The 25,992-nt window shown below is 43.2% G+C and overlaps 2 protein-coding genes across 7 annotated transcripts; one reads left to right on the top strand and one right to left on the bottom strand.

Annotated features, from left to right (window-relative positions):
* Window positions 1-523: 523 nt before the first annotated feature.
* Window positions 524-16,588, top strand: LOC124011013 (homeobox protein PKNOX1-like). 6 transcript variants are annotated; one of them, XM_046323921.1, is made up of 13 exons: window positions 524-539; window positions 1,998-2,172; window positions 2,747-2,843; window positions 3,764-3,874; window positions 5,520-5,653; window positions 5,863-6,034; window positions 6,532-6,705; window positions 6,909-7,056; window positions 10,970-11,067; window positions 11,162-11,296; window positions 15,437-15,513; window positions 15,608-15,780; window positions 16,098-16,588. In XM_046323921.1, the coding sequence occupies exons 4-13, from the start codon at window positions 3,824-3,826 to the stop codon at window positions 16,265-16,267; spliced, it is 1,332 nt and encodes a 443-aa protein (XP_046179877.1). In that variant the 5' UTR covers window positions 524-539; window positions 1,998-2,172; window positions 2,747-2,843; window positions 3,764-3,823; the 3' UTR covers window positions 16,268-16,588. The 6 variants fall into 6 exon arrangements, with proteins under 6 accessions (XP_046179877.1, XP_046179881.1, XP_046179875.1 ...); XM_046323925.1 differs by lacking the exons at window positions 524-539; window positions 1,998-2,172 and having other exon boundaries at window positions 2,684-2,843; window positions 6,909-7,026; XM_046323919.1 differs by lacking the exons at window positions 524-539; window positions 1,998-2,172 and having other exon boundaries at window positions 2,688-2,843.
* LOC124011012 lies at window positions 11,387-14,270 on the bottom strand. Its single transcript, XM_046323918.1, has 2 exons — window positions 14,239-14,270; window positions 11,387-14,081 (listed from the first exon to the last, which is right to left on the bottom strand). Exon 2 carries the CDS (start codon window positions 12,869-12,871, stop codon window positions 11,402-11,404), a length of 1,470 nt encoding a protein of 489 aa, XP_046179874.1. The 5' UTR covers window positions 12,872-14,081; window positions 14,239-14,270; the 3' UTR covers window positions 11,387-11,401.
* Window positions 16,589-25,992: the final 9,404 nt, after the last annotated feature.

The following is a 25,992-nucleotide window of genomic DNA, read 5'->3' as shown; positions in this document are numbered from 1 at the left end:
AAGTAAAAACAGGATTTTAGATAAATGTGCACATTTATTAAAAAATATATATTTGTATTTTATTTAACTAGGCAAGTCAGTAAAGAACAAATTCTTATTTACAATGACGGCCTAGGAACAGTTAACTGCCTTGTTTTGGGGCAGAATGACTGATTTTTACCTTGTCAGCTCAGGGATTCAATCTAGAAATCTTTTGGTTACTGGCCCAACACTCTAACCACTAGGCTACCTGTCGTGTTCTTGGGGACCTTCAATGCTGTAGACATTTTTGATACCTTTCCCCAGATCTGTGCCTCAACACAATCCTGTCTCGGAGCTCTACGGACATTTCCTTCAACCTCATGGCTTGATTTTCGCTCTGACATGCACTGTCAACTGTGGGACCACAGGTGTGAGCCTTTCCAAATCATGTCCAATCAATTGAATTTACCACAGGTGGACTCCAATCAATATGTAGAAATATCTCAATGATAATAAATAGAAACAGGATGCACCTGAGCTCAATTCTTGCAAAGGGTCTGAATACGTATGTAAATAAGGTATTTGTTTTTTATCTTTAATACATTTGCTAACATTTCTATAAACCTGTTTCACTTTGTCATTATGGGGTATTGTGAGTAGATTGATGAGGAAAAACATTTATTTAATCCATTTTAGAATAAGGCTGTAACATAACAAAATGTCTAAAAAGTCAAGGGGTTTGAATACTTTCCAAGTGCACTGTAGTTGTCACATGCACACTTTGACCAGTCTTGGCCGTAAAAGCGTTTAGCTCTTTCAAAGTTGCTAATTGACTTTTGGTAGCTGTCTGATCAGTGTCCTACTTGCTTTGTCATCCAGTCTGGCGGGACGGCAGATGGAAAAATACCAAATTGTCAATATTGAGTAAAAGTGAAGATACCTTAATAAAAAATGACAAGTGAAAGTCACCAAGTAAAATTCTACTTGAGTAAAAGTATTTGGTTTTAAGTATACTTCAGTATCAAAAGTAAATAGTTGGTATAATATACTAAAGTATCAAAAGTAAAAAGATTTCAAATGCCCTATATTAAGAAAAGCAGACTGCACCATCTTCTTGTTTTTTAAAATATACAGATAGCCAGGGGCGCACTCCAACACTTACAAATTAAGTATTTGTGTTTAGTGAGTCCGCCAGATCAGAGGCAGTAGGGATGACCAGGGATGTTATTTTTTAATAAGTGCATGAATTGCACCATTTTTAACGAGTACTTTCGGGTGTCAGGGAAAATGTATGGAGTAAAAAGTACATTATTTTCTTTAGGAATGTAGTGAAGTAAAAGTAAAAGTTGTCAAATATAAATAGTAAAGTACAGATACCCCAAATAACGACTTAAGTAGTGCTTTAAAGTATTCTTACTTAAGTACTTTACACCACTGGGGACAGCCTAATCTAAGCAGGGTCTTTGATGCCTTACAACTTCCACTTCTTAATACTCATCTTGACCGTGCTGCAGGGGATATTAAATGCCTTTGAAATATTTTTTTATACCCATCCCTTGATCTGTGCCTTTCCACTACTTTGTCCCAGAGTTATTTTGAAAGCTCCTTCGTGCTCATGGTTGCCTGTTTGCTTTGCAATTCACTATTCAGCAGAGGGAACCTACAGGAACTGCTGAATGTGTCCTGAAATCATGTTAATCACTACAATTTAACACAGATGGAGGCCAATTAACTTGGTGTTTGATTTTGAAGGTGATTGGTTACACCTGAGCTAATTTAGGCTTGATATTACAAGGGGGTGGACACTTGTCCAACCAAGCTATTTCATTTTTTTTATTGATAAAAATAAATCAATAAAAATCCGAATATTTCTTTCACTTGGAAGCTGTGGGTAGGATGTATCGATCAATGGAATAATAAACTATTTCAAGCCATTTTCATTTCAGGCTATAAGGCAACAAAAGTTTACAATTTTGAAAGGAGGTGTAGATTTCCTACACCGTCTCTTTGATTCCTCATGTCTCACCATGTTTTAGGCTTTCCATCTTCCAACTCCTGATATTCCTCATATCAGAGCCTCTGGGGGCTTGGTTGATGCAGGCCCTATGTATGAGAAAGCACTGTCTGAGGAGATGGCCAAACTACAGCGGTTGTATGGTGGCGGTGACCTCACTGACTTCCCCGATTTTCAAGATCCCTGATGAGTCAATTGTGTGTTCATAAGTATCAGTCCTTTGTTTTGTTTAGTAAGATTTGGTTGTAAGTTTAAATTACATTTAAAAAGTCAGGTCAGTCTAGGCACATGTTCTACTATCCTTTGATCCTCTGTGATGCACTTTAGATCCAGAATGTACATATTCATTGAGGAGCATAGATTTCACATTGTACTGTGTCACTTTTTTTCTCTCTTTTCGAAGTTAGATGATTTGTCCTCAAAATTATCTTCACTCTGTCACTCTCTTTTGTCTGTTAAATCTGACCAATAACCATTTTTTATAAATGATATGTTTTAGTATGGGTAGTCTCTTTGTTTATAAAGTAGTCATTGCATCAGAAATATAAAACGCATGATGTCACTTATTAGGGATAACTTTTCAATTCTGAATGTTTTTGTAGTTTGTAGGCCTAGTCCATTACATACCATTTTAAATGTGTATACATTTGATGTAATATAAATAATTTGTCATCATAATTTAAGCATAAGGGGCAGGGTATCGGCCTCCAGGGGCGGGACAAGGCATGTTCAGAATTGCTTCTCCTCCCACATGTTGAATATTAACGAGAGAAAATAGTCTGCGAGCCTATACGTAGTGACGAAACACGAAAACTGCGGGCCCGGATTGCAGCAGCCCCTTGTCACTGTGACGAAGATTGGCACTAAGGTAAGCTGTCACTCAAATTCCTCTTTTTTTTCGTCGCCCATCAATCTAACAATCGACGCTACATGCTCGAATGCAATGGCTCGCAATGGAATGTGCCAATGTGCACTTTGCAGAATGAACAGTGAGCCAAAAGACTGATCACACATGAAGGCAAGCTGTTGTGACGAGAGAAAAAAAGATGTCCGCTTATTTGGAAAAGGCGCATTGGAAAGGGTGAATGAGAAGGCCAGGCGTGTGTTGACTAATCTACAGACGACTGGACATTCGAATGTTATTAGGAGAGATACCTATCGATGACCGCAACGTCGACGGGATGTGTGCTGTTGACAGTGTTTTATTTGTTCAACATTTGAAAGCACCCATATTATATGATACATGTAGCCTGAGCCGCTATACGATATTTAGACAGCGAGGGTAGGATAAATCGGTAATCAAATTGACACGAAATTGTATGCACGTTTGTTTGTTATTAGAAACACATTTGATTTATTCCCTTATTTTTCCACATGAATACGGCTGGCTAAGGAGAGATTAATGGGCCTAGTGTCACAATTTAGGATGATGCTTGGTGAACATTACGAACTGTAGATGCACAACTTCTGCGTTTAATTATTTAATCAAAATATGTGCCCGGAAGTTAGGGCTACTGACTGTACAACATACCTCCCACGCTGCGCCCGCGGGAATTGATAACTGCACTGTCTGCATTCCATTCTGATACACGCATACAGTGACCAAGCATTTTACACACCAAAAAACATGAATCCTCATACCCCAGAATGCAAGGCCCTGTGTTGACATAGTGCCCTGACCCTACGTTCTTCATTGGCTATGTATGTATCATGCAATGGTTATATCTAATCTATGACAACAACAAAAACCTCATCTAAACCCCATGTCTGATGCATGTGTCTCTGTAGGACTGGTAGGCACAGGTGTTGGACTGGAATGCCCGAGTATTGGCATCATTGGCAGCGACCATGATGGAAGCCCATTCGGCATCTCTAGATGAGTACCCGGAGGTGGATGAGGTAAGAGATTGAAGATGAGGAGGAGTGAAGTTTGAACATATGACAAAGTCGGTGGCCATATTCCAGTGAATGAGCTGTGTGATATACAGTTGAAGTCGGAAGTTTACATACACTTTGGTTGGAGTCATTAAAACTCGTTTTTCAACCACTCCACAAATTTCTAACTATAGTTTTGACAAGTCGGTTAGGACATCTACTTTGTGCATGACACTAGTAATTTTTTCAACAATTGTTTACAGACAGATTATTTCACTTATAATTCACTGTATCACAATTCCAGTGGGTCAGAAGTTTACATACACTAAGTTTACTGTGCCTTTAAACAGCTTGGAAAATTCCATACAATGATGTCATGGCATTAGAAGCTTCTGTTAGGTGAATTGACATAATTTGAGTAAATAGGGGGTGCAACTGTGGAAGTATTTCAAGAACTACCTTCAAACTCAGTGCCTCTTTGCTTGACATCATGGGAAAATCAATAGAAATCAGCCAAGACCTCAGAAAAAAAATTGGAGACCTCCACAAGTCTGGTTCATCCTTGGGAGCAATTTCCAAATGCCTGAAGGTACCACGTTCATCTGTACAAACCACAATGCCACGGATGTCTCAAGTTTTGAGGGAGTGTACAATTGGCATGCAGACTACAGGAATGTCCACCAGAGCTGTTGCCAGAGAATTGAAAGTTAATTTCTCTACCATAAGCCGCTTCCAATGTCATTTTGGCAGTACGTCTAACTGGCCTCAAAACCGCAGACCACATGAAACCACGCCAGCCCAGGACCTCCACATCTGGCATATTCACCTGCGGGATCATCTGAGACCAGACAACTGGACAGCTGATGAAAGGAGATGGTCACACCAGATACAGACGGGTTTTCTGATCCACTCCCCTACCTTTTTTTAAAGGTATCTGTGACCAACAGATGCATATCTGTATTCCCAGCCATGTGAAAATCATAGACTAGGGCCTCAGGAATTTATTTCAATTGACTGATTTCCTTATATAAACTGTAACTCAGTGAAATCTTTGAAATTGTTGCATTTTATATTTTTGTTCAGTATAAAATTACTTGATTACATTATTTTGTTACATATGGGTGGTCCTATTAATCAGCCCCATTATCCAGCTGTTGCAAGCACTATGCTCTAACAACTGCGCTACAGAGGACCACTTTAAAAAGCAATGTATGTCAGTGAAAAATGAGTCATAGTTGGAATGAGTCTGACCTGAGGCACTGTAGGAAGGGGTCGGGTTCACTGGAAACCAAATGGAAGAAACTGTTGAAACAGGGAAGGACTAGACTGGATCATGAACAACTTCTAACTGAGTGTAGAAGTTAAGACGGTGTGTTCATCAGGGTTCAATGTGAATGATAAATAGCTAATGCGGTCTCTGTAAGCTGCTGAATTGAGACTGTGTTATGAGTGGAAAGAGACAGACTAGTCTCTTTCTCTCTCCTCTCCCTGGGGCTGGTGTGTGTACTCCTCACCCCACTACCACCCTGAGGGGAGTCATTCACCAACCACTGACCTAACTTTACTGCATTTCACTCTCCTATGCCCTCCCTTCTCCTCCATTCTCCTATTTTCTCTGCATTGTATCCCAATCTTCTTTTTACCGTCTTTGTCTCTTTCCTTGGTAAAGGTCTTGGTGCAGATGCGTGTGGGAGCGGATGTGGAGGGGGATCCAGAGCAGAGTCTGAGCGAGGGGGGAGCAGGCAGCCCCTCTGCCATGCAGCCCCAGACGCCCATGGACACAGACAAGCAGGCCATCTACAGGTAGGCGAGTCATGGTACTCCTCCACTCCGTCCTCCTCATTAGAGCTCTTTCTCTCTGTTCTCCACTTTTTTTCAATCCATTTTCCTTCCCATGTCCTCTTTATGACTGTAAACTTGTGTAGATGTGCGAGCATCGGTGCATGACTGTGTGCTTTCATTAACTGCGCCTACTGTAGCGTTAATCCTTTGCACTGGCCTGTGCATCCTAGGCACCCCCTGTTCCCTCTGCTGGCCCTACTCTTTGAGAAGTGTGAGCAGTCGACTCAGAGCTCGGACTGCGTCAGCTCTGCCAGCTTCAATGTGGACATTGAGAACTTTGTCCGTAGCCAGAAGAAAGAGGGCAAGGGCTTCTTCTGTGACGACCCAGATGTGGACAACCTGGTGAGGAACTCTGCACTACCAGGGTCCTGTTAATTTGGGCATGCAACTGAAAACGTTTGAAAATGTTCTGCAACAAAAAACAAAAATACTTGTTTCTTATTGGATATGTCCAGTTGGTCCTTTCCTATTTTAGTCGGTTTTCTTCCTTTTGGTACCTAATGAACACGACCCAGCTCTTACACGTCATTGTCTGTTTTCGATGTTAAAAGATAATATAACGAAGTTCCACGGCTGTTGTGCCCTTTAACAAACCACTCTTGAATTGCATCTATTAACATCAAGCAATTGAAATATTGTATGTGTGATAGTAAATGTTTTATTTAAAAAAAATATTCTTTATTGAGAAGAACTGAAGAGACATGACTGACCAGCAAACTGATGTTGAATGAACTAATTGGTAATGGTTAAGCTTAACCCTTGGCTAGGGTCAGGGTTAGAGTTATGGGTTGGCAGCATGCCTACTAATGGCCTGCTAATGACCTGACCTTTGACCCCAGATGGTGAAGGCCATCCAGGTGTTGCGCATCCACCTCCTGGAGCTGGAGAAAGTGAGCGACTTGTGTAAGGACTTCTGTAGCCGCTACATCGCCTGCCTGCGCACCAAGATGAACAGTGAGACCCTGCTGAGTGGAGGAGAAACTGACAGCCCCTGTTCCCCTGTCCAGATTCAGGTACTCACACGCAGGTTATACACACGCATTTTCCTTTCATAGATTATTTGTATCTTTCCCAGAGGGAACTTTGGCTATTGAATTGGGATTAAATGATAAGCACATAATAGTACAATTCACACATTATAGGTATAAATTATACAAGATGAACACAAATTAATATGAATGCAGTTAGGCTAATTTTGTGTGTGTTTCACCCCCAGACCTCCAGCCCACTGACAGGAACCCTCAGCCCTCAAGGCATTGTGATGTCAGCCTCGGCCCTGCAGCAGGGCAACGTTACTCTGACAACAGTCAATTCTGCTGGCCAAGTGTTAGCAGGTATGTCTCCGTGGCATACCACCTCTACAGGTACCCTCTCCTCTCCGGCCTTACTGTGTCCTTGTTAAGACAGCTACTAGCAATACTGGGTCATATTAATTATGGCACACCGTATCAAAACATTATTTTCTTAGTTATCAGGTTCAGGTAGTTCCTCCCTGTTTTAGTCCATTTCCTTGAATCTATGAATGTTGCCTCTTTTCAGAGTTAATTTTAAATTTGATTATAACACGGTTCTTCATTTTGTTTATCTGTCGGCTTCAGCCTCGAATTGTGTATAGCTAAGTGACCCTCTCTGTCCATTCATTGCCATTTACCTGTTGTTGTTGTCTTAGCTGTTTACCCGTTGTTGTCTTAGCCCTCGCAATCAACACCTGTGATTGCTTTATGCCTCACTCTAATGTCAATATGCCTTGTATACTGTTGTTTAGGGTAGCTCTCATTTTTTTGTTTTACTGCGGAGCCCCTAGTCCCGCTCTACATACTTCGGTTAGCTCCCTTGCCCCACCCCCCACACATGCGGAGACCGCACCTAGCTAAATTGGTGCTTCCAGAGATGCAGCCTCTGTCATCCTCACTCAATGCCTAGGTTTACCTCCACTGTACTCGCACCCTACCACGCCCTTGTCTGTGCATTATGCCCTGAATCTATCCTACCACGCCCAGAAGTCTGCTCCTTTTACTCTCTGTTCCGAACGCACTAGACGACCAGTTCTTATAGCCTTTAGTCTTACCCTTATCCTACTCCTCCTCTGTTCCTCTGGTGATGTAGAGGTTAACCCAGGCCCTGTGTGTCCCCAAGCACTCTCATTTGTTGACTTCTGTAACTGGAAAAGCCCTGGGTTCATGCATGCTAACATCAGAAGCCTCCTCCCTAAATTTGCTTTATTCACTGCTGTAGCACACTCCGCCAACCCTGGCTTAGGAAGGCCACCAAAAATTCAGAAATGTCCATCCCCAATTACAACATTTTCCATCAAATTAGAACTGCTAAAGGGGGCGGAGTTAGCCTGCAGAGTTCTGTCCTATTATCCAGGTCTATGCCCAAACAATTCGAGCTACTACTTTTAAAAATCCATCTCTCCAGAGATAAGTCTCTCACTGTTGCCGCTTGTTATAGACCCCCCTCAGCTCCCAGCTGTGCCCTGGAAACGATATGTGAATTGAATAACCAAAATTTATCTTCAGAGTTTGTACTGTTAGGTGATCTAAACTGGGATATTCTTAACACCCCGGCCGTCCTACAGACTAAACTAGATGCCCTCAATCTCACACAAATTATCATGGAACCTACCAGGTACAACCCCAAATCTGTAAACATGGGCACCCTCATAGATATCATCCTGACCAACTTTCCCTCTAAATACACCTCTGCTGTTTTCAACCAGGATCTCAGCCATCACTGCCTCATTGCCTGTGTTCATTATGGGTATCACTGTTAAACGCTCCCTAAAACACTTCTGCGAGCAGGCCTTTCTAATCAACCTGGCCCGGGTATCCTGGAATGATATTGACCTAATCCCGTCAGTAGAAGATGCCTGGTTGTTCTTCAAAGGTGCCTTCCTCTCCATCTTAAATTAGCATGCCCCATTCAAAAAAATGTAGAACTAAGAACAGATATAGCCCTTGGTTCACTCCAGACTTGACTGCCCTTGACCAGCACAAAAACATCCTGTGGCGCACTGCACTACCTCGGAATAGTCCCCGCGATATGTAACTTTTCAGGGAAGTCAGGAACCAATATGCACAGTCAGTTAGAAAAGCAAAGTCTAGCTTTTTGAAACAGAAATGTGCATCCTGCAGCACTAACTCCAAAAAGTTTTGGGACACTGTTAAGTCCATTTAGAATAAGAGCACCTCCTCTCAGCTGCCCACTGCACTGGGGTTAGGAAACATTGTCACCACCAATAAATCTACGATAATCGAGAATTTCAATAAGCATTTCTCTACGGCTGGCCTCGCTTTCCCCCTGGCTACCCGAACCCCGGCCAACAGCTCTGCACCCCCTGCAGCTACTGGATCAAGACAGCTGATGTCCTGAAAGAGCTGCAAAATGTGGATCCCTACAAATCAGCTGGGCTAGACAATCTGGAACCTCTCTTTCCAAAATTATCCCCCGAAATTGTTGCAACCCCTATTACTAGCCTGTTCAACCTCTCTTTCATATCGTCTGAGATTTCTAAAGATTGGAAGGCGTCCGCGGTCATCCCCCTCTTCAAAGGGGGAGACACTCTAGACCCAAGCTGTTACAGACCTATATCCATTCTGCCCTGCCAATCTAAAGTCTTCGAAAGCCAATTGAACAAACCGATCATCAACCATCTCTAATCCCACCGTACCTTCTCCACTATGCAATCCGGTTCCCAAGCTGCTCACGGGTGCACCTCAGCCACGCTCAAGGTCCTAAACGATTTCATAACTACCAACGATAAAAAAACAATACTCTGCAGCAGTCTTCATCGACCTGGCCAAGGCATTCGACTCTGTCAATCACCGTATTCTTATCGGCAGACTCAACATCCTTAGGTTTCTCTAATGACTGCATCGCCTGGTTCACTAACTATTTCTCAGATAGTGTTCAGTGTGTCAAATCGGAGGACCTGTTGTCCGGACCTCTGGCAGTCTCTATGGGGGTGCCACAGGGTTCAATTCTCGGGCTGACTCTTTTCTCTGTATAGATCAATGATGTCACTCTTGCTGCGGGTGAATATTTGATCCACTTCTATGCATACGACACCATTCTGTATACATCTGGACCTTCTTTGGACACTGTGTTAACAAACCTCCAAATGTGCTTCAATGCCATACAACACTCCTTCCGTGGCCTCCAACTGCTCTTAAACGCTAATAAAACTTGTGTGCGTTGCCCGCACATGCCCGCCCACCTAGCATCACTACTCTGGACGGTTCTGATTTAGAATACAGTGGGGCAAAATAGTATTTAGTCAGCCACCAATTGTGCAAGTTCTCCCACTTAAAAATATGAGAGAGGCCTGTAATTTTCATCATAGGTCAAATTCAACTATGACAGACAAAATGAGAAAAAACAATCCAGAAAATCACATTGTAGGATTTTTTTTACTGGCTATCCTACCAATTCTTCAGCGATGTCATTTACAAAATAGTCTCCAACACTCTACTCAGCAAATTGGATGCAGTCTATCTGTTTTGTCACGAAAGCCCCATATCCTACCCACCACTGCGACCTGTATGCTCTCATTGGCTGGTCCTTGCTACATATTCGTCGCCAAACCCACTGGCTCCAGGTCATCTATAGGTCTTTGCTAGGTAAAGCTCCGCCCTTATCTCAGCTCACTGGTCAACCATAGCAACACCCACCCGTAGCACACGCTCCAGCAGGTATATTTCACTGGTCATCCCCAAAGCCAACACCTCCTTTGGCCACCTTTCCTTATAGTTCTCTGCGGCCAATGACTGGAACGAATTGCATAAATCACTGAAGTTGGAGACTTATATCTCCCTCACTAACTTCAAGCATCATATGTCACTGCAGCTGTACACCTCATTCCCATATTTGTTTTTTATTTGTTTTTCTGCTCTTTTGCACACCAGTATTTATACTTGCACATCATCATCTGCACATCTATCACTCCAGTGTTAATTACTAAATTGTAATTACTTCGCCACTATGACCTATTTATTGCCTTACCTCATTTGCACACTGTATACAGATTTTATATTGTGTTATTGACTGTACGTTTGTTTATCCCATGTGTAACTGTTGTTTTTGTTTCACTGCTTTGCTTTATCTTGGCCAGGTCGCAGTTGTAAATGAGAACTTGTTCTCAACTGGCCTACATGGTTAAATAAAGGTGAAATAAAAACATTTTAAAAAATTATAGTGAGGTGCTGAGGGTCCTTGGATCAAGGTGTTACCAAAATTGTGTCATAACTTGTTTATTTGTGTGTGTGTTTTGAGCAGGTGGTACAGTGTACCAGCCCATCACAGTAGTCACTCCTCAGGGACAAGTGGTTGGACAAGCTATCTCACCCCAGACAATACGCATCAACAACACACAGGTGAGGAATACGCCACACACACACACAGACAGACGTACGCTCACAGTCACACAAACTACAGGCTGTTCTCTGAATTGACTGTGTGTGTGTACAGCTCCAGTTGCAGCTCAATCAGGACCTGAGCAGTTTCTTCACCCAGGAGGACAGCTCACCCAAGAGCAACAAGAGGGGCGTCCTGCCCAAATCAGCCACCAACATCATGCGCACCTGGCTCTTCCAGCACATAGGGGTGAGTGAAAAACACCTCAAGGTGTAAATTGAACACTAGAATACCTTGCACCTCGTACCAACTGTAGCTCCCTTCAGTAACCACGAGCACAACCGTTCCTTGATTTTAACTGGCGGCTTTATTCTGTTGAACAAACTTCTGTCGCTCTGCGGCGGGCTTATCCATGAACTTCCAGCATTTGTGGAGACTGTGACCTGACTTCTCACAGAAGACACAACTAGTAACAGTATCTTTCTCATCAGAGTTAGTTGCTAATACCCTTGCTCCGGGGTTTTGAATCCTTGGCGTCTTAAGTTTCCCATCTTCACTTGGTTTCAAAGCATGAAGGGATGTTACAGGATTGCAAGCAATCTTGGCTTCTCTCGTGAGAAACTTCACAAACTGACTGAAGCTAGGAAAGATCTCCGTTTCTTCTAAGATGTCTGTGACCTTTCTATTCCATCTTGAAGTTAGCCAATCTGGAAGTTTAGCGAGGATCTTTTGGTTTTCATTACAGTCATTAAGCACCTCCAGGCCCTTATTCTGAGACATAGCAGCTTCACAGCTGCGAAGAAAGTCTACAAGGTCTCTAAGTTCAAGACTGTCCTTGGATCCTATCGTAGGCCATGCATTGAGCTTATCTCTGAAAGACTTGGCGATGAAGAATTTGTTTCCGTACCTTTCTTCAAGAATGGTCCAAGCAGCATGGTAGGCTGATTCTGTTCCTAACATAAAGTAACTTTCGATGGCTTTCTTGGCAGGCCCACCGACATATTTTCTTAAGTAATATATCTTCTCAGTTGTTGGTATGTTCTTCCTGTCTATCAGAGTCTGAAAAGAGACCTTCCAGTCAGAGTACGAGAGAGGCTCTCCATTGAATGTTACTGGTTCTGGTATGGGGAGGCGGCTTTCACTGATTGATTCCACTAGTAACCTGAACATGGTCTTGGTGCCATCTTCTTGCTGTGTGCTTGTCACAACATGTTGTGGTGAGAGACTGTGAAATGAGCCACTTCTGTGCGTGACTTCTTTCACAGATTTGCAGTTAGAGAGTAGTTCTCTCTTCTCGTCCTCTGAGTTTTCATCTTGCTCATACACTTGCATTCGCGCCTTGGCAGCATTTAGTTTCTTGAGCACTTCTAGGCGCTCTAAATCTCTACGCTTGTCTTCTAGTGTCCTTCGTCTGGCAGCATTTTCTACCTCTAACTTGACTCGCAGCCTAGCTTCTTCTAAGCTGCGTTTCACAGCCTCAGCTTCTTGCTCCGCTGTCCTCTTCTTATCTTCATCTTCAAGTCGCTGAAGCTCTTCTAGTTGGCGTTCTTGCTTAACCATTACTTCTAAAGCTGCTTGGTTAGCAGCAACTTCCGCCGCAGCCTCTTGTCTCTTGACAGATGACACGCTTGAGCGTCTGGAGTTGACCTTTGAGTTGCTTTGAGACTGGGAGGAAGCACTTGAGGGCTGATAGTTGAGACTTGACTTATGTGAGAGTTCAGACATGCACAAGGAATTGCTGTCCTTCCAGTGCAACTCTATCTGGTTACTTTGACCTTCTTCCCTGCATTTTAAATGACACCTTACAGTCTTGATAATAGACATTGTAACTGCTTCACAAGTATCAACTCTGCGTCGTATATCGTTGTCGGGAATGTCGATTTGACGCAAATTTACGTAGACAAGGTTTAGCTCTGAGGTATGGCTAATCTTGTTTGAGGTCTTCTAGTAGGTCTTCAGAGCAACAGCCTGTCAGTGACAGTTTTGCTTCCTTTACCAGAGCCTTCCACTTCTCATAGCTGACCCTGAAACGATGTTCGAGCTGTCTCCACCTTTCGTCGCGCAGTTCTCTGCCCTTTTCAGTTAACCTGCGGACCCTCTCACCTTTTCGTGGCTCTTGTTGTGCTATCTCATTAGCAGCCTCTGTATCATCATTCACTGGCCGAAGTGACTCCACACCAGTCTGGGCCTCTTCCTGCTGTTCTGTTTGTTCTGATGAAGGCTCAAAGTTTGCGAGGTGTTGCTGCAGCTGCTCAACTTGACCCACCCCATCTCTATCACCTTTAGTGAAACTACCTCTTTTTGACATTCTAAATCAAGTCAAATCAATTCTAGCTAAGGTTTGGATAAGTGAGTAGGTAATTTATACTCTAATTCACTGTAATTTAAAACTCAGTACGTGGTATAAACATGTATAATGCTTGTAACAAAGGCTTGAACAAACACCTTACCAAACAATTACACTATTAACTTACATGTGAATATATAATTAATAGGTGTATGCTGACCCTTAATGTTTGTGACTATATATATATTTTTAGTAAGTATCAAATAATATTTTTCAGTAATACACATACCAGTGATACATTAAGATAGAAAGAGCAAATGCATAATACCAGAGTATTTATGAAATAGACAACTATCTCCAGTCCTTACGAATTGTAATCTTAAAGTCTCTTATTAGCTGTTCACAAGGCTAGGACCACCTTCAAACACCTTGACTTGTACTTGCGTGTCTGACTTTCCTGTTAGTCTTGACCTTATGTTGCCTCACGATGCTTCCTTATGTGGAGATTTTCTTCTTAGTTTGCAGGTAGGTGCAAAACTCTTATCTGGCAGATGACAGGGTCTACCAGGATTTGGGAATCTTGTAGACGTTTTACAGCTGGATGTGATTCTTCTTTCTCTCTTGCTCGTGAAGAGCATTGAGTTCTCACTGTAGCTCCCTTCAGTAACCACGAGCACAACCGTTCCTTGATTTTAACTGGCGGCTTTATTCTGTAATTTTAGTCAGAATTATCACCTTCCGTGAGAACTATAAAGTAAATGAAAAATACAGTTAAGCACACTCTTACAACCTTATCTTACGAGTGACTTATTAGCTTGGTATAACTCTGAAGTGCTTACATACATAACAGTTTAACCGGCGTTATAACAGGTTCAGATTAACACATGAATAAAGGAACAAATACCTCATTGGCTGCTTATTACAGAAGGGAGGAAATCAAACTTCACACTTATTATTCCTGGCATGAATTCACACTTCATCCTAACATACTCTTCAACGTTTATGAACTACTCCCGATGACATGAAAACTTAGCTAACGCAGCGCAGGATTGCCTTCCCTCCAAAGGTGTGTTGCTACAATAACGATCCCCGTTACAACAGTATTAGCTACGTAGTTCCGCTTGTATTATCATTTCCCCCGCACAGCGGACACATAAACAATTCAAACAAAAGACAACGAGATATCCTGTAAGTCTAACTGTCAGTTACACCAACCATTCCGAAGATTAGAATAACTATAACTAAATGTATTGTAACTCAGAGTAAATCTTCGCTAGGTTTTTCCAAGGGTGTCTGTGCATGCTTGCGTGCATGTGTGTGCACGTGCATGCATTTGAGAGAGAGTGATGGCCCCCGTCACGATGGCTCGTCCCATGATGGCTCGGAGCGGCTGCGTTGACAGAGACTGATGTGTTACGCCCTCATATGACTGGCCCATGGTCGGCTGGCTAAATGCTAATCAGAGGTTAATCAGTGGACCGCTCACAGGCCCACTGGCGGAAGCTAACAAGACTGGTAGCTCACAGAGACCCTTTGTTCCCTGTTTGTGCGTGTGTGGGTGTCAGTGTGTGTTTGTGTGTGCCTGCGCGTGCGCATGTGGGCGTGTGCCTGTGCGGGTGTGTTTGTGCGCGCGTGTAAGAGACTTAACTAACAGCCAGATGTTAGATAATCCTAGCCCTTTGTAGGTTGAAGCGTCTTCACTACAGCTTGTTCCTCTCTGCTTGCTCCTGAGTTGCCAATACTGGCACTCAAGCCTCTGTACATCCTAATGTTGAATCTAAATGCATCCGGGTTTGGGACGAAAGCCCAACCTCCTCATACCTCAGATTTTCTCAGAGGAAAACAGAGGAATTGGGTAAAAAGGTATCCGACTAGTGGCCAGGCTGCTCCGAACTCTAATTCACATAGAAGTGACATTACTTAATCATCATCCTGTGCTGTTCCCATACAAATTGACCTTTAGTCTTACATCATCCATCCACAGTCTTTCCCAGTACCTGCTGGGCTTAATAGGGAGCTAAACACAAACAATAATTTGCTGTAAATGATTGTTTGTATTCTTTACCCTTGTCTCTTTGCATCTCTCTCGCTCTCTCTCTCAGCATCCCTATCCCACAGAGGACGAGAAGAAACAGCTCGCCATACAGACCAACCTGACCCTGCTGCAGGTCAACAACTGGTGAGTCAATCTTTCACACACACACCCTAAACCCAAGTGCAGAATTGTGGCCTTGGATGATTGGCTTAGCCCCTGTTCGTCTCTCCCTCTCCAGGTTCATTAATGCTAGGAGGCGGATCCTCCAGCCCATGATGGACAGCAGTGCGTCGGACACGCCCAAGAGCAGGAAGAGGACTCCCCAGAGCCGGCCCACCCAGCGTTTCTGGCCCATGGCCAACAACATTGCCTCGGCCGGTGTAGGGCAAGAGGTGGCCATGGACGATGATGGTAAATGCCCAGAAAAACAAATATTATGAAAAGTCTGCAAGTCTGATATGCTCCTGTTAAAGTGAGAAATCACAGTAGGAACATGTCAGAGTTGCAATCATGACTTAAAAAAAAAAATCACCAGTCCTTATTACAGGCTGAGGGGAATGTCATGCTGTGGCTTTCACACCTTGATATGACTTGATCTTGTCCTTAACATACCAGCCGTCTCCATTACCACAATAACCCCGGTCAACTCGGCTTGACTATACACTGTCCAATTACGTACTGGTTAGTGGAGGTGGCGGAAGCTTGATCTTTTTCCCCTGTGCCCTCAGTTACCATGGTGACGATGGGCATGAGTGTAGACGAGCTGCAGACGCTGACATCAGACGGTGCAACACTGGCCATGCAGCAGGTGATGATGGGAGGACACAGCGAGGAGGAGGAGGGCGAGAGTGAGGAGGAAGAAGAGGAGGAGGGGGGTGACATGGCCGGATTGGAGTGACATACCACTACAGCGGGATGTGATGTCACACCCTCGTGCATGCCTGTGTTTGACAATATTACTCAACACTCATCAGTGTCCAAGACTATCTACACTAGGCCTTTAAGGTCCTACTAGAAACAGAGAAAAAACTATGCTATTTTTATATGTAAAATGTTTGGAATGAAGGCTGTTTATTTTCATTTAGCTTTTTTGCTTAGTGTTTTTATTTTTAGATGTTTTTTTAAAGAATATTTATGTATGAACATTGAATGTCCAATATGGCTGACCTGCTTTTCAAGGTCTGTTGGATTTCTCTAATAATAAAATGTTCAAGAAGGATATCCCTCATCTTTGTTTTTTTGTTTCCGAGTGTAGACGCGGTATTTCAGGGGAGGATATCGAACCGAGGATGTATTGATAGTTGTGCAAAGATGTCTGAAACAAGAAATTCACACATGCTTATGAATGCAACATCAAAAAGGAATCATTTGAAAAAGCTTTTTCTTAAAAATACATATTTTTATGGTATTTTCCATATTTCTCTGCGAACACATCTGCTATGTAATGACATATCAAAGTACATGTTACGGCTATTCCTTTTGTCTACATGCACCGTTTGTGTGTAGAGATGACATGTCGACATACTAATGAGACCAAGCTTAGGCCAGGATTCAATCTGATCACCCTTTTTGGCTATGCCCCACTTACAGGCGACGTTACCGCGGTCATGGAGATCGCATTCAAAGTTAACACTGCAGATGTCTGCTCAATCGGAAATGACCTTTTAATGTCAACCTTGCGGATCTTCCGCAGTCCGAATTGAATCCTAGCCCTCGTTCATCTCCCCAGTCTTCCATTTGTCGTTCACCATTTCCCTCCATCTTGTTTTTCTGACTTTAAAATAGAGCTTTTGCTCAGCCTCAGATTGTGTCCGTTCACTGTGGTGCAAATAAATAGTGTCTCTGAGTAAAGTACTCTGTCAGCTACTGTATCCTTTGGGTATCAAGGGCTCAGTGCCTCTTCCTTCTGTGGGAAGATATCATAGAATGGGAGTATGTCATTTGGATGTTAAATAGACTAACAGATTTGTATATATCAATCATTCATCGCTGACTAATAAACGAAAAAAGGTTTTCCAGCGATCGATTTCACTGGCTGTCTCAAACTTTAAGACTTCTTCACTCTTAAAGGAACAGTTCATTCTGCAACTGGTGAAAACTCTTAGTAAATCCAGGCCAAAATTAATTTGGATGTCTCAAAAACATCTGACAAATTATGATTTCGGGGTGAACTGTCCATTTAAACCATGCATCTCTCCTTTGCATATCAGCCGTAATACTTTTGCAGTACTGTCTGCCACCAGTAGAGTTCATGAGTGCACCAGTATACAGTATCAACAGTAGAATTCATCTGCTGGTGGATCCAGGTCAGAGCGTGGGGAATGCGAGTGTACATGGCAGACTTGTTCCTCTCAGCACAGCCATAGCCCCAGCTAGTGGCCTCCACTATCCCCCTGGGCGCCAAACACACCAGGATTAGCGGCAGTGCATTTTACTCCACAAACACAAAACACACTGTGCTAACAAACGGTTAAAAGCAGCGGGTGACCGTCCGTCCTAGCGCCTTTCAGAAAATGAACAGAAAATGACAACCGATTTCCTGTTCATTTTCTGACAATTCTACTTGCTGAATCACCACCGTTTCGTGATCGCCAACACACAGTGCCCAACCCCTTCTTTTTACCGTTTGTCTTCACTGTGTGCTTTTTTCTGCACATTGTCCTTTAGACAAATGGTGCATGGAACTCTGAGGACCACTTCTGAAAGATACCTGGCAAGAGTCTTTGCCCCCCTCTAGGTAGCCTGCACTGACCATCCAAGGGGAGATGGCACCCTGGTACACTTGCGGTCCACTGCAGTCCCTGCTGGAGAGCACAGGGACCCGGGCAGAATGCATGGACACACTGGTCTTCCCTGGAAAGACAGACAGACACACACACACACGTGCATGCTTGCGCATCTATTCAGGTGTTGAATTTGACGGCGCCCCACCCAGAGATCCAGCACAACATCCCCTCCTCAAATCTCTCAGCATAGTTCGGCAGGCAGATAGGCTCAACCAGACCTGGAGGAAAAGACTTAGCCAATGAACCTGCTGTGCTCCTTCAGATTTGAGGTGAGCAGTTACTCGAAGGGCTCTGTTCAATACGTATCGCGGAAGTTCAGCACTAAAGTCCAGTTGAAATTTAAAGGTAATATTCCTCCATTGGTGGGGACTGCATTCACGGTAAACCTTGCATACTGTATGCCAGCTCAATCAGAAATTACCTTTGCATTTCTATCGCTCAATCTGTAATGCCTCAGCGATACAGATTGAATATTGAATAAAGCCCTAAATCACTATCAGTCAGTAGGACAGGCAGAATTGGGAAAGTGACATATTTTTGGTTGTTTTGTGTCCTCTGGGGCTTCCATACCGTGCCGGACCTTGATGAAGCGCATGGAAGGGAGGTAGCTGGGTAGGGTGAGCAGGCCCTGGCTCTTTGGGATGGGGGCAGGCGGCTCCTGGGGCGGAGCGGTGGGTACATGGGGGTCCTGGAGGTCCTGAGAGAAGGAGCCGCTGGTCTGGCTGCTGAGGGAGCTGACATTGAAGGTGGTGGGGATCTCCAGGATTGACAGGTCCTCGTTACTCACAGACTCAACCACAATACGGACCGGGTCCGTTCCCTCTGCGCCAGACACCTGTATGGAGTGTGTACGAGAGAGAGACGGAGAGAAATGGGGGGAGGGCGCGTGAGAGAGAAGATGAATGGTGGGAGAGAGAAAAAGGGAAAATGAGAAAGCGATAGAAAGAAAAAGCGATGAGGATGAGTCTTCCTTGTCAGTTGTTCATTCATCTGAACAGCGTTGATGTTGAAACACGCAGACCTCGGGAGGTCAGTCTGGCTACACACCTTACACTCTTCGGCTGATCCATCAGCAGCAGTCTTGTCACTATTAGGCATGGCCATATCTCCTCACCCAGCTAATCATCTTGGCCCCATGGTAGTAAGATGACCACAGTGGAGCGATGGGAGAGTAAGGACTGCACTGACAAACATCGAGGATATAATGCTACTGCCTAGCTGAGTGACTGACCAATTGACTGACCACCACCAATGGAGAACCTGATAGCATAATTTTACAGTAGAGTTTTCAGGGAAGACACTCAGTTCACTATGCTGCTATAGGTGTTGGGGGAATTAGGGAGGGCAGTGGGGGGTCTGGGGTTGTAAGGTGAAAGGTCATAAGCCTGCTTACTGGCTGTTCCATATGATGTGGTCACTCAGGTGTACAGGCTAACAGAGATGGATGTAAGGAGGCCATGCATCTGTGGAATGCTCCCTCATTTGAATTGCACAGTACGTGACTGATCATTGGCGCACACTGTATATGAGGAAGGTTTCTCTAATGTCAACAGTCAAGATCTTTGATGCGTACTTATCGGAGTCTAAGTGTATTACTAAAATAAAATATTATACGCTAGTAATTGTGTAGTGAGCAGAGCCTCTAGTGATCGAACGCCACCAATAGCAGTACTGTGTCACCAAGGAGTGGAGGGACAATGAGATCCATTACATCACAGGTCATTAGCTAGTGAGGTTACTGGAGAACCCTTTAGTGTTTGACCCTTTTTCTCTGCTTCCTGTGTCTTGTTTCCTTGGGTGGTGCTTCGGTGTCTATAAGTGTGCGGGTGTATGGCCATGTGCAGTGGTGATTTTAGCAAATAAATCTTGGTGGGGCAACAAAAAAAACTTGCCAGCAAAGCCACTACACAGCACAACACATTAAACAATAAATTAATTGCACTATAACGGTGACAAACGGTGCCCACAAACTGTTAGGGCCTACATAAAGCAGTCCTAACAGCAGAGCCTTCTTTTCAGCACCATAGACTGAAGCCTTACCACTGCTACACCTAGCTATCAGCGGATCCTTGTCTGGCAGCGAAACAGTTCATTCAGCCTCATTTACTATCTTTAAAAAAAAACATAGCTAATATGGCTGACATGCTTAAACAAATGTGTTTTTACTGACAATTGAGATGTACAAACTATGGCATAAGGGAACGATGAGCAGATAAGAGGCAATCCGTAATTTCGATTAAGATTAAGTCTAGTCAAAATAATTATTTGTTCAGCACTTTTGAATTGTACAGCGACAGAATTCAGAACATGGGCCGTTCTTACAGTATTCTCCCTGTACACCAAGTCAGAACCATAGGATGAATAAAAGGGGGCATTTAAGCAGACAATGAAAGCTCTTACAATATTTGATTATGACATTTCCATAAAACAGGCTATAGGCTACATGTGCACCCCCAAGTCAGAACAGTGGGCTAAGATATGAGGGGGAAAGGGACCAAATTATTAGGGTAAGGCACATGGGCTACTAACAGCTTACTACACAACATACACTTAGTATTACTTTCTTAGCTGCAGTAAGCATACAGTACATTCAGAAAGCATTCAGACCCCTTGACTTTTTCCAAATGTTGTTACATTACAGCCCTATTCTAAAATGGATTTAAATATTCTCATCAATCTACACACAATACCCCATGATGAAAAAGTGAAAACAGGTTTTTAGAAATTTTAGGGAGGTGACCAAGAACCCGATGGTCACTCTGACAGAACTCCAAAGTTCCTCTGTGGAGATGGGAGAACCTTCCAGAAGGACAACAATATCTGCAGCGACTCCCCAGTAAAAGGCACATGACAGCCCACTTGGAGTTTACCAAAAGGCACTTAAAGTACTCTCAGACCATGAGAAACAAAACTCTTTTGGACTGATTGCCAAGCATCACGTCTGGAGGAAACCTGGCACCATCCCCACGGTGAAGCATGGTGCTGGCAGCATCATGCTGTGGGGATATTGTTCAGAGGCAGGTACTGGGAGACTAGTCAGGATCCAGGGAAAGATGAACCATGCAATGTACAGAGAGATCCTTGATGAAAATCTGCTCCAGAGTGCTCAGGACCTCAGACTGGGGTTGAAGGTTCACCTTCCAAGGCTTCGGGACAAGCAGCAGTGGCTTCAGGACAAGTCTCTGAATGTCCTTGAGTGGCACAGCCAGAGCCCGAACTTGAACCCGATCGAACATCTCTGGAGGGACCTGAAAATAGCCGTGCAGCGACGCTCCCCATCCGACCTGACAGAGCTCGAGAGGATCTGCAGAGAAGAATGGGAGAAACTCCCTAAATACAGGTGTACCCAAGAAGACTCAAGGCTGTACTCGATGCCAAAGGTGCTTCAACAAAGTACTGAGTAAAGGGTCTGAATACTTTAAAAACAAAACATTTTACAAGCATTTTAAAAAAAAACTGCTTTTGCTTTGTCATTATGGGGTATTGTGTGTAGATTGAGGTAGGTAAAAAAACAATATAATCCATTTTAGAATAAGGCTGTAATGTAACAAAATGTGGAAAAAGTCAAGGAGTCTCAATACTTTCTGAATGCACTGTATCTCCCTGACATATTACATAATTTATGCAGAAGCATACAATACATTTTTGGACTCACCGTTGTGCTATGCTCACTTGAACAGGAGGGTGGCGCAGCGGTCCTTCTTGTGGGCAAATTTTGTCATCAAACTTTGTCATCTGGCATTCTCTGGATTTATGGTGCTTTCAAGACAACTGTTTCAATCATGACGTCAGTGATCTTCAGGTCGGAGCTCTAGAAAGAGGCCTGAGTTCCCGACTTGGAACTTCGAGTTGGATGACCACTGAAAACGTGGATGACCACTGAAAAGCATGGCCAATGTATTCAACCTTTTCTGGTCCATGGTGTTACAAAATGAATGTTTATCCTTTTTAGCTTGGAAAACAAACCCTTTCAGACAGATGTTTTAAATCCTTAAACCAAGACTTGGACCACATATCCTCTCAAACGAATAGCAGGGGAAGAAAAATAGTGATTGCTTTGCAACGCTTTTGCAGTTAGCCAGATTCCTTCCAAACCACTCAATGTTGAATTTGTGATTTCCACCTTGTTGTGTAATGTTTATGGCCAATGACCACAGATACCTTTTATCTACAGTATAATTTATCTTCATATGACAAGGATTGAGAAGGATTTGCCAGGAGATTGTTTAGCTTGCTAGCTAAGGTGTTGACACGAACAGTCCAATCAAAGCTACGGGATTTGACATCATTTTATCAGTGGCCAGTGACCTTGAGCCTTCTTGGATGGGCACTTCTAATGTAAATCTATGGCAGCACCCAAGGGGGCTTGAGCTTTCTAGCTCTCCCTGTAGATTTTGCCGTACCATAGGGCCCCCATGAGTGACAGAACACTGAGCCAATCACAGCGCAACTAGAGAACCTTACCAACCCCTATGCTCTGTATTATCTGCTGGATACCCCTCTATTTAGTTTTATTTATTTATTTTACCCTTATATTACCCTTTTACCAGGTAAGTTGACTGAGAACACATTCTCATTTACAGCAATGACCTGGAGAATAGTTACAGGGGAGAGGAGGGGGATGAATGAGCCAATTCAGCACAGAAAGCACTGAGCTAGGCTGAAACAACTGCATTTTGGAGCAGCCTTACTCAAGAAAGCAAAAAAGAGACCATGTTTGTATGCAGCTTTATCAACTCAATACATAAAATATATATATTGTTTGCAAACTGATATGTGACACGTTTTAATGCCAAAATAACATGCTCTCTGCTCTTGAATGGCAGGTCGCCACTGGCCATGTGTATGTGAATGGTCTGTCTCTTTCAACAACTCGCCATACACGTGTAGGAATAAGGAGAGGGCATTCATAAATGAGGACAATGATGTAATGGCAATATCTTACCAACAGATGTCAGAACCGTATTCTTTGTTCAACCCTACAGCTAAAGGTTCTCAATGGGCTATATCTAAATGTGTTTTTCCAATGTGATCATTTGAATCCTATCTCCTAGCTTCTTTCTCAACTGTATTGACGGAGAACGTCCATGATCCCTCCTCCAATGGATTTCGAAGAAGGAGACGAGGAGAGAGGCTGCGAGGAATCGAGTAAAGATTAATTGAGAAAGAGACCTGGACGTAGAATCGTCCACATAGCCTGTGACACAGCCAGACTACAGTTCAACTATGGGAACCATGTTCATACAGAGTAACCCAATCGCCCATGAAGACAGCTAACTAAAAGCTAGGAAGCTAAATCAGTGTTGGGTAGCTTGGTAGCTATGATTCAATTTCACAGCTTTGGGTACAGTGATATCACGAAGCCAAAGTTAGGTTCCCCTTTTAATCCCCTCCTCTTCCTCCTCCTCTCAGCTCTCTACTCTCAGTCACGACTGTGCAGATAAAAGACTGTGACTCAGCAGCCCGAACCGAACAGCATGCACAGTCAGAATGAACACCTCAAATAACCACAACCATCCGGCTTAAATGCATCCAATATAATGATGTCTGTTATAATGGTGATTGGTTAGCGTGATATAGTTGGGGTCGCTATGGAGTCCGTTTGGGGGGTGAGTGTGTAGCAGATGGGGATTCGTGACGCTTGCTCCTTAGCCTGAAATGTAAAAGAGGTACGGCTAAGCAAGCAGCGTGACGTCTTCTCACATCTTCTCGCCTTGCCTCCTCAAAACGAATTGGAAAATGTTTCAGAGACCTTGGACCTTGTCCTCCAATATGGTCGAGAAAGTGGCGAGGAGTACGATCCGAGGAATTGCGAGTGACAAATTGAAAAGAACCCTCGTCTTGACTTGGTCAACTTGTTGACCTTCCTCTCTGTAGACTGGGTTAGTGCTCTAAATAATTTGCTGCTCGATATTCCCACGGTTAAAATGGTCAATTATTTCAAGTCTTAATTGAGAATAAATATTTTCTCTCTCTTTAAGTATCAACAGTGTGAAAAGAGTGCATCAGTCGAGTCTGGCTTGGCTTGATTCAGTGGGCTCTATTGCGTGTGTGTATGTATGTATGTATGTATGTATGTATGTATGTATGTATGTATGTATGTATGTATGTATGTATGTATGTATGTATGTATGTATGTATGTATGTATGCACGTATGCATGTATGCATGTATGTATGTATGTATGTATGTATGTATGTATGTATGTATGTATGTATGTATGTATGTATGTGTATTAACTGAAGGCTGCTACAGGTCCCATTATCTCCCAGTGATGGGGTTATACTGTTACCTTCCCAGTCAGTGTCACATCCTCAATATCCTACTGTACATTCATATCCATACATCTTTCATTGAATCCCTCTAGTCCATGTTCACATCATTTTGTATGCGTGACCATTCATTATTCATTAGCACCATTCCCCATCTCCCCTATTATTTCTGATAGAGGATGTTCACAATGTGACAAATATAACCTGGGGTCCAAGCTCTGCAGGCTGCAGTGCAGGGGGTGTCAGGGCCTCTATGATAAACCGACAAGGGACAAGGCCAAGCACACATCATAGAGGACCCCACACACAATCCCAATGTTTTGAGCTGCTGCCCTCCAAGAGGGTCCCACTGTTCTGCAAGAACAGGAAGGAGTCAAGTTTCATTCCATCAGCCATCAGGCTGCTGAACAGTGGGACATAGGATGATGCAGGCCCAATACAAGGTCAGACAGTAAGCCGGTCAGACAGTAAGCCGCAGAGACTTTGAATATGTGAAAATGTAGCCTAAATGTGTGACTTGCTACTAACTTTCCAGTTTTCCGTGCTGCATGTAATATATTGTGTTGCGTGTGTGTATTTGCATGCTGAAGTGACGAAATGCCTTTCCATGTAAATGGCCAATAAAGTATAGATTTGTGTTATACATGATTCTTGGGACGACCCTAGCCCATTGAAGTTGAAATGTACAATGGTTATGGTAAGGGTTAAGGTTAGGGTTAGGTAAGGGTTATGGTTAAGGTTGGGGGTTAAGATTAGGATTAGGGGTTAGGCTAGGGCATAGCTGCGGTAAGTAGTTTGTGGGTGGGCATGCTGCAAAAAAAGAATTGCGTGCTACAGACGTCAGCTAACACAGGACTAGTAAAGGTCCAGTGCACTACTTTTGTGATTTTTTTTTGTCTAAATGTATTTGTATTTGAGTGTTTACCAGCATTTGTAACTTGAGTCTCATAATTATCTGTACAAAACAGTTCATCTGATAATACTTGCTTGATATACATTTTCCAGTTTCTTGAAATACTTTGCAAATGCAACATATTTCTATGTGAAAACTTAAATGGTCTATTCATTCCTTTTACTAAATGCTCTCATCCAGAGGAACTTACAGCAGTTAGTGTATACATTTGATTTCTGTCCCCCCCTTGGGAATTGAACCCACAACCCTAGCATTGTAAGCACCATGCTCTACCAAATGAGCATTATCATCTTATCACATCATCATAAACCACATGATGTCTCAATGTACTCAATTACTGTATTGTGCATCGTTTTTCTTGATGGTGATGGAAAGTCTACAGGTACAAACATAGATGACCAGCCTATGTACAATACAGTAATGTATGGTAAATTAGTACTGCACAAAAAGTGGTTGTTTTCCATGTTATTTGATCAAGAAAAATATTGAATTTGATGTGGGCATGTTTTAGGTCTTTGCACATAACTAACTGTACAGGACCAGTAAAGGACCAGTGCACTACTTTGTCATTTGTTTTAATCAGGTCTGTCATAGATGCTGCAGCACCCCTTCTTCCCGCGGCTATGGTGTAGGGACGTCCCAATGACCCCATA

Source organism: Oncorhynchus gorbuscha, linkage group LG23 (assembly GCF_021184085.1).
Source record: "Oncorhynchus gorbuscha isolate QuinsamMale2020 ecotype Even-year linkage group LG23, OgorEven_v1.0, whole genome shotgun sequence".
NCBI classification, from domain to species: domain Eukaryota; kingdom Metazoa; phylum Chordata; class Actinopteri; order Salmoniformes; family Salmonidae; genus Oncorhynchus; species Oncorhynchus gorbuscha.
The sequence above is the reverse complement of the archived record's forward strand: the minus strand, read 5'-3'. Positions and strand labels throughout refer to the sequence as shown.